Source organism: Plectrocnemia conspersa, unplaced genomic scaffold (genome assembly GCF_051122295.1).
Source record: "Plectrocnemia conspersa isolate PC_06_02 unplaced genomic scaffold, ASM5112229v1 ptg000006l, whole genome shotgun sequence".
NCBI lineage: Eukaryota > Metazoa > Arthropoda > Insecta > Trichoptera > Polycentropodidae > Plectrocnemia > Plectrocnemia conspersa.
This window is the reverse complement of record NW_028277170.1, coordinates 21,206,626-21,220,525: the sequence shown is the minus strand read 5'-3', so window position 1 is coordinate 21,220,525 and position 13,900 is coordinate 21,206,626. Positions and strand designations below refer to the sequence as shown.

The following is a 13,900-nucleotide window of genomic DNA, read 5'->3' as shown; positions in this document are numbered from 1 at the left end:
GATGATGCTATGCAAATATAACTAAGCAACGAAGTAAAAAATGGTGACATATTTTAAATATTATTTTGATATGTATATTAAATTGTTGTAGAAGAGTCGTGCCTCTCAAGGAGAACAGGCTCAGGGAATTTATCTCGTCTCCCCCGCCCTCTCGACAGGCCTGCTCCTACTAGTTCCTGACAAATATTTAGGCACTTACTTCAAGGTATGGTTCCATGAGGATCAAAAGAATATGTAAATTTCAATGACAACGTCAAAACAATTAACAGCGCCATGGTTACAATCAACAGATGAACAGCTTATTAAATTAATATAGTAACCAGCGCATGAAATGAATTTTGAAAATTTGATTTCTAGATGATGTCAGAAAATATCATTTTAACTATTATTCTCCAAATTTAATTCACGATCAGAATATTCTTACGGACTCAATAAAAACATTATAACTAGAGAAACTTTTTTAGTTGTATCTTTTTTTATGCATAAAGACATTTCACCTATTTTCATGGGGGGGCCTAATTCAAGGCAAGGCAAGCCCCTGTATGCTCCCCATTAAATGACGTTCCTGTTTATGCAAGGGTGCTATAAAATAAATAAAAGTTGACATAAAAAACAATAAAACAAGTTTTATTATTAATACGTAAATTAAATATTACATTTGAATTTTACATGTAATATATAAATTTATTGATTTCTTTGCCTTAAAAATAGTACATATCTTTTATTAAATTTGTATATATGAATATATATATTTTTGTACATTTGTGTACATAGATATACGCACATATTACACATACATTAGCGCAGTTCTAAAAAAATATTATTTAATACATAAACATTTTTTCGTAACTGTTGTGGAATTTGAATCGTTTTTCTTTTCGCAGTAATATTCTTCAGTCTTTAAAACTCCATCAAATTTTAATTTTCAGTTTTACATGAACGTGTACATCGTATGTGTGTATATTTATGCACACATGCTTCAACATACATATATTAGTATATACTTTAATTATATAGGTTTGATCGCTTGTGCGGTGTTGATAACTATCGTCAAGTTTCTCTCAAATGTTTTTAAACTTTAGTTTAAATATTTGACTACTGCTTACTCTGTAACTTCTTATATATTAAATCACAGCAGAGAGAAGAGATTCATATTTAAGCTACGAATAATAAAGATAAACATTTTTTCTTTCAGTTTTGATTCGCATTTTTTAATTTTATTTATGAATTCATTTATTATTATGATTGGATATGTATACATACACTAATATATCATATATAAGTGTATATACACATATACAATCTGATCTATTATTTTATTATATAGTAAGAGTGTTTAAATATATTTTTTTTTTAACTTTTAGCTATAAGAGTATTGGTTTTAATTATCATTTATAGTTTATTAATATCGTTCATACAAAAATAACAGAGTGTCTGTGAGGGCAAATCTTATCATCTCTTTCTCAATAAATTACAATTGCAAATCTTTTCATAACATCTTAACCGAAGAAGCACTTTGATTTCAAAATTAAAATGCAGCGTATAAAATTCAAAATATAACCAACGTTCTCATTATATCATATACTATTGTATTATACAATACATACATCCATATGCATACAGTTGATCACAAAAAAGTGATATCCTAAAAATAATATCATTACCAAATTTCAGTATATACATATTTATTTTCAATTTCTCTGTAACAGCTTATAAAACATACGATAGTCTGATATCATTTTTTGCGTTCACCATGTATGCTACAAAATATTGTATTTCCTCCATATTCGTATATGTATGTATATTCATGAGTATCATTTTTTAAATTGCTGTTGAGTTGAAAGTACATATTATAATATAACGATAATACAGTATTACCAAATTGCAAAAATAAACAAGTCCAATACTGTTGTAGATTCACTCGATATAAATATCTTCAATTGGATATGCAGTCTCAATAAACTTTTGGTAGAATCTTTGGAAGGCTCTCCTGCGAATTGTGAAAATTGTTCAAACATTTTGGTAACGTGATACCTATATGCGTCGTTAAGGTGTAAAGTCATTATTTAAACTCTGGTTGTTCTAAGAATGCCATGCGGTACATACTAATTTTAATATATATATTCAAGAACCGTCTACTTCGAATGTATTATTTAACTTTTTAAGCGGTATCGCCGTACTTCAGATAAATATATAAATGAAGAAATAATAAATAAAATACATTATGTAATAAGTAAAATAAATAAACGTAAAAGCATTTAAATAAATTATTAAAACACACTAAAATAAATCAAACGTTGAGATCATTGATTTTTTGTATAATTTACTATAAATGCAATATGAAATAATAATAAATAAATAACAACAGAAATAATTTTACACAACATATTAAAAATGCGTGTAAATTAACTCACTACTCAATGTTTTATAAAATTGTTAAATACAAATATGATTTACGATATGCAGATGACATAGCGTTAATCGCAATTATCCGACCGACTTAACAATTTGCTATGAATTTATGTAAATTATCATAATATACCTGTTTAAAGCTATGTGCTATATATTTATTTTTTTATTTCTTAAATAAAAAAAAAAAATTTTATTTATCTGAAATTAAAATTGATATCAAGTTTGCTACAGCAAAATAATATCAGCGATAAAAAAATCATTACTGTTATTTTTAAGCATATATAAATTATATTTCATATTGTTGAGAAGCGGTATCGAATATGTATATCCGCCAATGCTCACTGACTTTCGTCTGCAAGCTTTAGAGTGCCATAGAGAGGCGCGATCGCGTCCCTAATTCTTAACCGCTGCGGCAAGGACAACAGCTCTTGCACAAGCTATTCAGTTAACACAATAATGTTTTTGGCGATAGTTATGGAGAGCCGGAAAAAATATGTGAAATGGTGCTCATCTATTTTAGGTGTTTTTTATGTTTAATTGAATAAATATCGTTTGTATAATGGTAATCAAGATGCACTGGAGAAAGCTGTCATGATGTTTAGATTAGTAATAACAGTTAGATTAGTTACACTAATAAAACAGTCGTTTTAAATAGAGCAACGTGTGCTAAAAAAGAGTCAATATCAGATTTCAATTGAAAGCACGACTGTACATATAAATAATAGATTATAATAACTGTGGCAAAAAGAGTCATGAAGTTTATTTTTAGCGAAGTAATATTTACATACAAGTTTGAGTCATAAACTTGGGTGGTCACATCGACCGCAAGTGGGCGATAAAAATGCTATCTTTTAAAAGCTTTGCTTTGTAAAATAAATATACAAAAATTATCTGATAAAATCATAAGAAGAAGAAAATTAAGAGTACAGTGCAATTAGGTACAATTAGGAGAATTGTTTTATTAAAAAGTTATATGGAATTGCTTGATTGAGTAAATATAGTAAATTAGTGTTGTAAAGATATTTATTTTATGAATCTCGTTAGTATTTTTAATATTAACATTAATAATATGCATTGACGCTTATATATTTTTTTAATTAAAACTTCCGCAGTAATGCGCAAAGTTTGTTATATATGTATTAAAATTTTAGCGCTTACAAAATCAGTCTTTTCATGAAAAAATACTGAAAAATCAGTGAGTGACATCTTTGCTTTATATCAATGCTTCTGAAGATAAAATGTTTACACTAAAGTCTCAGGCTATGTGTACTAAAAGAAGTTCATTGGTTAGCTAGTAAAAAAGCTTGGATCACTGAAGCTATATTGGTGTTAAAATATTTTATTAAGACAACATGAAACATACCTTCAAAGTTATTCTAATCATTAAGGTAATTTCTATCCTACAAAATATTAATTATACAACCCATTGAGCCATAAAAATGTAATTCACATCAAGAATATTGGTTCGTTAAAAATTGCCGAATATTGAATTTCGCCACCGATTGAGTAAGCAACAATAAAAATAGTAAATGAATGCGATTTATTACGCTTTATATATGAAATCAATCTATTGTGTAAAAAAATGAGATCTCTACAATAAGTCTAATATAATTTTATAATTAAATTTAGTAACGTATTATTATAAACGTTTCAGTATTCCTACTTTGAAAAATATGTAATAAATCACAAAGCTTAGATTTAAATGTATATAAATCAAAGTGTGTCAACAGGTGTACCATAGAAATTTTCTAGTGGTCTGCAAATATTTAATGTTGTGTTTAAACTTCCAAGAAAATTTTAGACTTGTGCACCTGCAAATGTCCGACCTAATTTCTTTTAAAAACTTTAATATCAATATTAGTTAAATTAAAAATATTGAAAACACAAAAAATAGAAACAAGGTAAAATAAATGTGTTAAAAACCAAAAAATAGTTTTATTATCAGACACTAAAAAATATACTATATAAATAATGTTTTACGCAAAACATTTTTTTATTTTCAGTGGTCCGCAGGTTTAAAATAATTCTTGATAAATTTGTTAAATCTGGACTATACGAGCTAAATATATAGTAAATATAGGCACGGGGTTAGTTGACTTCACCTCTTAACGACCGATTTATCAAAATTTTATCTGGATTATAGTGTTACCCAACAGCTTCGGCTACGGGCCTGGTCGAATCTTGTCCCCTGAATACGTGACACGCGAACCTCTGCAGAGTGGGATGCTTGGTTATGAACCCCAAATAGCGATGGTCTCTGGGGTGGAACGCACAGAATGAGACGTTCTTCAGGGAGTAGAAGTAGTCAATGCAGGGAGCGTTTTCGCGTCTCTGAAAATTAAACATAATAATGAGTAATAACAATTTTCATTTTCGAAAATCTGATGATGATTTATAATTTTTTTTTTTTGTAAAATTTTTAATAAACTGGTAATATGTTTTTTTTAAAACGATTTTTTTCTATAGTTCTGCGTTGTTGATTTCGAATATCTTTCTTTTTACTCCTGTGGAAGTGAAATTTCATTTACGCAAAATTCCATTTATGAAAACGTTTCACTCAAATGTATGGTATATCTATGAAATGCATTTTTCTCAAATTTTTTTAATGTTGCAGCAGTGCTTGAGCAACATTGTGGTTAACCAATAAATTATCTGATCTAAAATGGGATGGATGACAAACATAGTATTTAAAATTAGTCGTAGAAATTTGTTGTTGATATTATAGTGTTAAAAAATAATAAATCCAAAATTTGTTGTACATTGTAACTATTGTATAAGCCTTATACAATTGCCATACTTTATACTATAAGAAATAGCAAACAATGGTAATAAGTTTCAGATAAAGTATTTGATCAGACTCTTTATTTGGTTATAGTTTTAACTTTAGTATGACTTTTTATATCTATTTATAGAAATTAAAAAAAAATATTCATAACAAAATTAAGATAAACGATTTGGTTGGACTTTTATTGGCATTTAGTTGCTTAATAATATACATTACACTATATATAAAAAAAAACTGGTGCATTTATAATAAGTCTATAAATATTTCAGGTACCATGTGAATAAAAAAATTGATGGGATTTTTTATTTGATTAAAGTAGTGCATTCAAAAGTTGCCTAGAATTATTAATATTAAGTTTATAATATTTTGTATTTATTTGTTAAAAATGATTCTAAGAAATATTTACATTAAAAATAAGTCGATGGGTTTTTTATTTGCGTTTTTTTTTATAATAAATTCATCTATATGCTGGTGCATTTAAGAGTAGCCTGGATTAATTCATAATTAGTTTTCGATCTATATTTTGAATTTTGTTCAAGTCATTAAAAAATCTTAGGTATCATTTGTATAAAAAGCTTGATGCAATCTATTATTTGAGTTAAGTTGTTTTATAAATTATAAATATATGATGGCGCATTTTAAAGTAGCCTGTAATTATTGATATAAAGTTCTAGTTAATTTGGATTTGATCTTAAAAATATGTATAAATCACGGCAGTGTGTTTAAACAAAGACAGGAAATATTTAATATATCATCAAAATAAAAGCTTTTATAGACTTATTTGCGTTTAGTTGTTTTGTAATATATTTATGTATATTAAGGCGCATTTAAAGGTAGCCTAGATTAATACATAATTAGTTTTCGATCGATATTTTGCATTTGATTTAAATTATATATTATATAAGAAACGCTGGTGCATTAAAAATAATTTTAGAAATATTTTCGGTATCATTTCAATTAAAAATTAATTGCGATATTTCTTTGATTTAAGATGTTAGGTGGCGCGTTTAAAAGTAGCCTGAAATTATTGATATTGAGTTTCAAATGTTTTGTTTTCAATTTTATAATATATAAAAAAGTGTTTAAATGAAGTCAAGAAATATTTAAAATATCATTCTAATCAAAAATTTTCTAAGCATTTTAGTTTTTTTATAATATATTTATGTTTATGGTGGCGCATTTTAAAGTAGCCTGGTATTTTTGATGACATTTTGTATTTTATTTTTTAAATATTTAAAAAAATAACGGGTGTGTTTAAATGAAGTCTATATTTAAAATATTTAACATCAAATAATTCATTTGATTATTTTTATTCAATTTCGTTCAATTGTTTTATGATATATTTATGTATACGCTGGCGCATTTAAAAGTAGCCTGAATTTATTATTAATAAGCTTTTGATCGATATTTTGCATTTGATGTGAACTATGTACAGAAAATGCATTTAAAATAAATTCATATTTTAGATTATAAATTCATTTCAATAAAAAAATCGATGTAATCTTTTATTTGATTTTAATTGTTTAATAAAATATTTATATGGTAGTGCATTTAAAAGTAGCCTAGGTTTAATTTTTAATCGATATATTATATTTATTGTAAAAATATGGATAAAAATAATAATTGTGCTTTTATAGCTCAATTGTGTTAGACACGATAATATTTTATTATATATATCTGATAAGGATAGTAAGGTTTATTTTTATTAAAAATATAGCTCAAGTGGCTTTAGCCCTGATAGAAGCTGTTTTAATTAAATGATAAATAATAATGAAATTTACCTCTCTACATACCCCTGTCTTCGAACGATCAACCATACGTAGCCCTTGATCGGATACTTCCAGAATGCACGGCTGCGACCTAGGCTCCATTCCTGGATCTCCCACAATCTTCCTTACAGCTTGGCACACGACTCCGGTGCCCTTGTGAGCCAGAGTTTCCACTGATCCCAGATATCTGAAACATTTTTTAAATTGTTGCTAAATTGCATACAGTCTGTTATTGGATATACATTTTTGACGATCCATACCCCAGTAAGTAGCGTTCTCGTTTCACTTGCACGTTAGCTGGGTCGAAATCGTTATAATCGATGTCGACGGCATATGCTGATGGGAATATGCCTTGTTGGCCAGTTCTGAGATTTACTCCTGTAATGGTATTTATAATGAACCGTTGCTTTTGAAAAGTTAAGTTTTACGCTCAATTCCTGACCTTCACACCATAGATCGTCGGCCTCCTTCTGAATGTACAGAGGATCTCCGATCTCCAAATCCATCTCGTCCCTGTGCCTGGATATGAATTTATGGAGACCTCTGTGAGTAGCTTCGAGCATCTCTAATTGACTGAAAGATATGCCAGCGTTCGTAGTGCATGGAAAGGGAACTCCACTGGCGCTGCAGCTCGAAGATGGAGACAGAGATCCTGTAATATAATTGTAAAAATATCATTAACCAGTTCAACGCCAAGCAAATTTCTATGAATTTGCTCTGTAGGCCACCATTTTCAACCCTTTAAATTATTATGAAAGAGGAACATTATTTACCTGGAAAATCACTGTTTACTTTCCTTTTTATTAATTTTAACATAAAAGTGAAAAAAAAGCACAGAAATAACAAGTTTTAAAAACCACTGTCAGGGCTGTCACACACAAATATTATATGTAATTAATATTGTATGTGGTATATATTATATGTTTTTGGTTGTTTTTAATATTTGTATGGGACACGATAATTTCCGTTATTTTAATCAAAATCTTTTATCAAAATGGCGGCTACTTCATGTATTTAAAAAATTTCAACTTTGTCAAAAAAAATTAAAAAAAAGTAAATATGGCTATAATGGAATAATATAAACAAAAACAAAATTCAAATTCAAAAAATGTTTTTTTTTTACAAAAAATTGTATTTTTTTTATCATTTAAAAAAAATATTGTAGCAGCCCTAACAACGTCTGTATGCTCGATCGTAAATAATAAAAGAATGGTTCAAAAATTGCACATTTTAACGATCACATTCCATTTAATAGATGTCTCTGTATTAAATTAACGAAAAAAAAATCAATTTTATTAATAAATGTGTCCGTAATAACATTTGCGTGCCTGCACGCGCTGGCGTTTGACGGTCCGACAGCTTTGGCGTGCAGGCACGTCACTGGCGTCTAAAGGGTTAATAGGAAAAACGTGCCATCTTGTAAAAAATATTTTTTTGTGATATTAGAATAGGCGGTGTTAAATACCGACATCACCATACAATAAGTTATCGAAATGCTTTAACAATTATAATAATCTGTTGGCGAGATTGTGGATGAGACATTTTTAATAGTTCATCAATGTTTAATAATTATTTATTTTTAGGAAGGATTGCAAATATTTTATAGATTAAATTTATTATTGATTTTTCAGGATACACATCTCCATATTTCATATTATAGATAATGCAAAATATAACAATACCTGTATGCATGATCTGCATCGGCGTTGGAGATATACTCTTAGGTCCTGTGTCCGCTGGAGAATGAGCGGTGCTGTGTCCGCTGTCCACATCTCCGAGACTATGGAGTCTATCCGAGTCGGGACTCGAGTCTTCGTCCAGTAGATACCCGCATTTTAGTACCAGCAGAGGCCTTCCTTGACATCCGGGCCTGGTCAAAGGTCCCGCCAGAGCTCCGAGCTCTTCGGCCAGGGATGCTGGATGACCGCACAGTGGTAGTACCGAAGCTACGGAAACAATCAAATGTACACAACAAAAACCCTCCAACGATTGGTCTAGCTCTGGAACTATCACAATTATAAACATACTGCCTCGACGGAGCAAATCCCTCGAGCGAAATCCTTGTGATAGGACAAGCGTAGACTTTCGAGTGTTCTTTTGAGGTTTGATTATATTCGATGAAATGTATTCCCCTGCGGTTATTTTATTATCTCATTGAAACAATTACCTTAAGGCCGAGGCAAACATTCTCCGCGTCGGGAGGGGCTTTCTTCTCTTTTGCTCATCCATCTGACTTTTTTAGACAAACTTCATAAAATAACAGGAAATTAATAATAAATTGCGCGAAATTCTTATTCTTAGATAAGAGATGAAAACATTTTAAGAGCGATTTTATTCCGATAAAATGATGCCAATCTATTAACCTAAGTGTACAAAAAAAAAAACATTGACTATGTTCATTGATCTTTAAGAGACGCTTTGCAATTACAATAAAATAACAAATTTGACATAAATATCAATAGCCCGAAATTAAAGCAACAGCGATTCATAGTACATAAAATTTAATGCAAATAAAAGATGGTCCAGATAGAATACACAAATACAACTTAACTCAAATAAAATACTTAAGATTCATTAAAATATTTCTTCTTCGATGAGGACTAAAATTTAAAACATATAGCATTTATTATATTAAGCTTTTATGACAAGTAAAGAGGGGTAAGATGTCGATGATAATGAGGTATAAGGACAGTAATTTTTCATAGGTTCCTAGGCATTCAATATATGTATTTTATTAAATAGCATAGTTCAATTGATTAACATAGTTAATCACATTATAAATAAAATATTATATTGTCTTGTAAATATTGCAATAATTTATTTAACATATATATATATATATATATGTAGGTATATAAATATATATATAATCGCATCGCGAAATTGATAACCTTATAGTCCTGATTTTATTCCCGCATTAGCAATTATTTAAGTTCATAGCAATTATTCATATACATATATTCCCGCATTAGCAATATATACATAGCCGGAGTTTCAGTCTATATATTTCGCCATACTAATTTTGGCATCATCAGCAGATTTGAATTTTTTACATCGCACAGGTAGTTTTATAATTCGCACTTATGACATAAAAACCAAGTGAAAGTGCGAATTATAAAACTGTATCAGTGCGATGAAAAATGTGTATATAAAAAATGAAAATCTCCTGATGATGCCAAAAATATTTTGGCGAAATATAGAGACTGAAACTCCAAGGAAAAACGCGATCTAAATCACGTATTTATAATAATTTTTAAAATATATTTCTCGCGTATAATAAACAATTTATAAAATTTATTTATAAATATATAACTGTCTAGGCTTTTATATATATTCTCGCATTAGCAATATATACATAGCGGCATTAATTAATTGTGCGCCTTTATAAAACGTGCCTCGCGCTATGGTGCGTTCGATAAACCTAATCTTCAGCACAAGGGAATACATTTCACCGATTTTTCCTTTCTTAATTATTTATAATTATACTTTGAAGACTGTGTACTCCCACTACTTCGAGCTTACATTTCTTGTTTTTCGGTATTTCCGGCAACTTCCGGCGTCGCCGCTCTCCGTTTCCGTTCCAGGACACTCCGGGAGTGCCCCTTCCGTTGATCCTGCCGATCCTGAGCCCATCGTCGTCCTCGTCATCCTCTCCACTGCTCGCCCTTGTGTGCTGGTCTAGGATCCCGGGCACTGTACCAGGACCCCTAACTTCCTCTGCACAAGAGCTGCCACTCTGAGATGACGTTGGGGACACTTCTTCGATATCTACATTTGGCACCAAGCTATAACACAATTTAATGATTTTATATTTATTGTAAAGTAATAACTGAAGTATACTGAAAAAAGATTTTCAACATCATATACTCTTTTTTGAAGCCTAACACGTGCATATTCTGATAAGTAATATATACTATATTAATTAACATATTTTTAAATAAGCTCTAGAAAGTTGGCAGTAGCAAAAAATATTCATTACATGTATGAATTTGGTCTCAAGCAAATATGGCTTATAATAAAGTTACTTATTGCTCCCTCGCGATTTGTTCGTGTTTTCGTAGCTGTCTGAGGTGCCTTCATGCGTAATCGATTACATACTTGAAAGCATTAGAGAGAGAGAGAGATGATGATCGGTGTCTCTTACAGATATTGTAAAAGAAAACCAACGTCACCGTCAGGAATGTTAAGAGAATTTTTGCTTCCATAATGTCGTGGTGGGTGGGTTTCTCGCTTAACAAATCAGAATTTATGTAATTTTATTTAATTCGTGCCCCTTTTCTATTTTTTTTTAAATTAAACAACCTTTTAAATAACATACCAAAGTTACCCCCTTCCTATACCTAGTAAGGATAATAAGAAAATGTCCGCAATATCACATGATGCAAATTTGCGGTAAGGAATAAGCAAGTGCGAGTTTCATTCAAGTCCTTAACCTTCTGGTTGACGACAAGCATTCCTCCAGGACTTCCAAGAAGCTCGGAGATCTTGAAAAATACTGCTTTAAATAGAGTCATTATAATGCAAACCGTTTAAAAATAAGTTTTATTTTTAAACATTTTTGAAGAAATGAGAAATCATCATTATGCAGTTTTTCGAGATTTTTTTAAGGAATAATTTTCGAGAAGAAGCGCTATATATGTATATATAATTGTAATTAAATCTGGCATGTATTTATTAGGTAAGGAGTTTTGTTGTTAAATTATTTATTAGTCAGTTATTTTACCAGAAAATTGGTATAATAAAAAAAAAAATGATATACATATATATATAGAATGCCTCGGTAAAAATTTAGTGTGATATATATTTATTTAAAAAAAATACAATTACTATTAATAATTATTATTCATATTAATAATAGTATGATCATTTAAGTATACCGAGCAGCTACGTTTAAAAAATGGCTTTTAACACATTACGATCCGTTCACGCGTTACCGCGTGATAGCGAAAAAACTCGTTTATTCCGTTCACGAGTTTCCAAAAGTTTATATTATTTAAAAAATATTATAATTACATACGTGGTTTAGATCGCGTTTTTTCCTTGGATTTTCAGCATTTTATATTATTTCTCTTTATTTCGCCAAAATATTTTTGGCATCATCAGATTTTAATTTTTTTACATACACTTTTTTTCGCACAGATAGTTTTTAAATATAACTTTCACTTGGTTTTTATGTCAAGTGTTTTTGACATAAAAACCAAGTGAAAGTGCGAATTAAAAAATTCTATCTTTGCGAAAAAAAAGAAGTGTATATAAAAAAATTAAAATCTCCTGATGATGCCAAAAATATTTTGGCAAAATATAGAGACTAAAAATCCATGGAAAAACGCAATATAAACAAATAAATCTCGTGTAAAAATGTATATATTTTATTTTAAATTTTATATTTGGTTATGAAAATTACCAAGTTTATGAAAATTACCAATGGTTTAAATAAAATTCTGATCAAAATCAAACAAAATTACTATATTTCTAATATACATATCACTCATTTAGACTTTTCTTAATAACAATATTTTACAATTGCAATTACCATCTACTTGAAAATGTGAGATTAAATATTTATGATGAATGTACAAATAATATAATTTTGCATTTCACGTATAGTGATTTTTATGTGCTTAGTTAAAACTATTTTTTTTTTGCTTTTTTGATGTTGAAAATTAAAAAAAAAATTGCGAATTTCCTCATCGATTGGCATATACATATTGTTTTTTATATGTTTTTGATAATGCGAGAAAAAAGTTCTTATGATATTTTTACAAATATTTTTAATTTGGCAACCAAGTTTTTTAGAATATATCTTAATTTAACTATTTATCAAAAAACATAACATTTAATATAAAAATCAAACTATTTAATAATTACTGACTTCAGCTTAATGACTCTTTAATACAAATTTTGACTATATGAGACAATTTTTTTTGTAATATTTAGAGCAAAATCAATTTTTTTTATCAATGTGAAACAATTATAATTGATGATTTAATTGAGTTCAAAATTTTATATTATTAAATAACATTTTTAAGTTTTTATTTCTAGTATAACAAAAATTGTTTTTTCAGTGCATTACAACTGTAATTTTATTATACTTCATTATATAAAAAAATACAAAAGTTTCTTAGTTATTAATTATAAAAACTTTGATTAGGTATTTAACGTATTTTTTGCAGCATATATATATCGAAATAAATTAATATATTAAGTAAAAATAAATAAATAAAACATGGTAGAATAATAATTTATTCTATATTTAAACATATATATATGATATGCCTAAGATAGAATCTGATTTAGTCATCATACAGATTAAGCGTAAAAAATATAATAATGTTCTAATATATTTTTAATATAGTTTCAAGCGTATTTTTACAATATATTTGATTAGATTTTCATTGACAGTCGCGGCAAAGAAGTATTGCGATGTTAACGTCAGATTTCCCTTTCGTTTTCACAGATCAATATGCACATTCGCCATACATAATACATGTTCAAGGCATAGGAGAGATGCGGGAGGGGCTGGGGTTGAAATATTATATCGTCAGATTCGATTCGGATCTACTTACGAGTAAAACGGCGACGGCGCTTTGATTTGCTGCGAGTTTTTCGTAAAAATGTGGCGGAACTCTTCGAACTCGCTGTCCGCCATGTCTGTTATTCTGTGCAGCTTTTCCGGAAGTGCGCAAGCGCCAAGATGGCCGCCGCCGAGCTTATTGATTTCCGGTGTACGCTTGCGCCAATCTGAGGGCTTAGGTGTCGCATATTCACGGCCAAGACCATCGGTTTGCGAGCTGGACTTTTATAAATTCCTTGAGTGACGTCATCCAATACCAGATAATATTTGATTTATAGAACGATACGAATTAAAGATTATTATGTAATTATAACTCCAATCGTTCATTACAGATTAGGTTTTCATAGATTTTCCTTATCT

At 29.0% G+C, this 13,900-nt stretch overlaps 1 protein-coding gene across 3 annotated transcripts; it reads right to left on the bottom strand.

Moving 5' to 3' along the window:
- Positions 1 to 612: 612 nt before the first annotated feature.
- Positions 613 to 13,642, bottom strand: Aplip1 (JNK-interacting protein Aplip1). 3 transcript variants are annotated; one of them, XM_088187519.1, is made up of 8 exons: positions 13,533 to 13,642; positions 10,489 to 10,751; positions 8,649 to 8,912; positions 7,409 to 7,618; positions 7,227 to 7,344; positions 6,979 to 7,153; positions 4,562 to 4,743; positions 613 to 1,990 (listed from the first exon to the last, which is right to left on the bottom strand). In XM_088187519.1, exons 1-8 carry the CDS (start codon positions 13,613 to 13,615, stop codon positions 1,918 to 1,920), a joined length of 1,368 nt encoding a protein of 455 aa, XP_088043645.1. In that variant the 5' UTR covers positions 13,616 to 13,642; the 3' UTR covers positions 613 to 1,917. The 3 variants fall into 3 exon arrangements, with proteins under 3 accessions (XP_088043645.1, XP_088043646.1, XP_088043647.1); XM_088187520.1 differs by having other exon boundaries at positions 1,183 to 1,990; positions 6,991 to 7,153; positions 13,533 to 13,640; XM_088187521.1 differs by having other exon boundaries at positions 1,785 to 1,975; positions 13,533 to 13,630.
- Between the last annotated feature and the right edge of the window lie 258 nt (positions 13,643 to 13,900).

What these genes read in the sequence shown, in the direction of transcription:
- Aplip1 (XM_088187519.1), bottom strand. Translation starts at nt 13,615, where the DNA reads ATGGCGGACAGCGAGTTCGAAGAGTTCCGCCACATTTTTACGAAAAAC. An exon ending in GATGCAGATCATGCATACAG is followed by an intron (nt 7,619 to 8,648) that starts GTATTGTTATAT and finishes ATTATATTACAG; the next exon opens with GATCTCTGTCTCCATCTTCG. An exon ending in CCCGTAGCCGAAGCTGTTGG is followed by an intron (nt 1,991 to 4,561) that starts GTAACACTATAA and finishes CACAATTCGCAG; the next exon opens with GAGAGCCTTCCAAAGATTCT.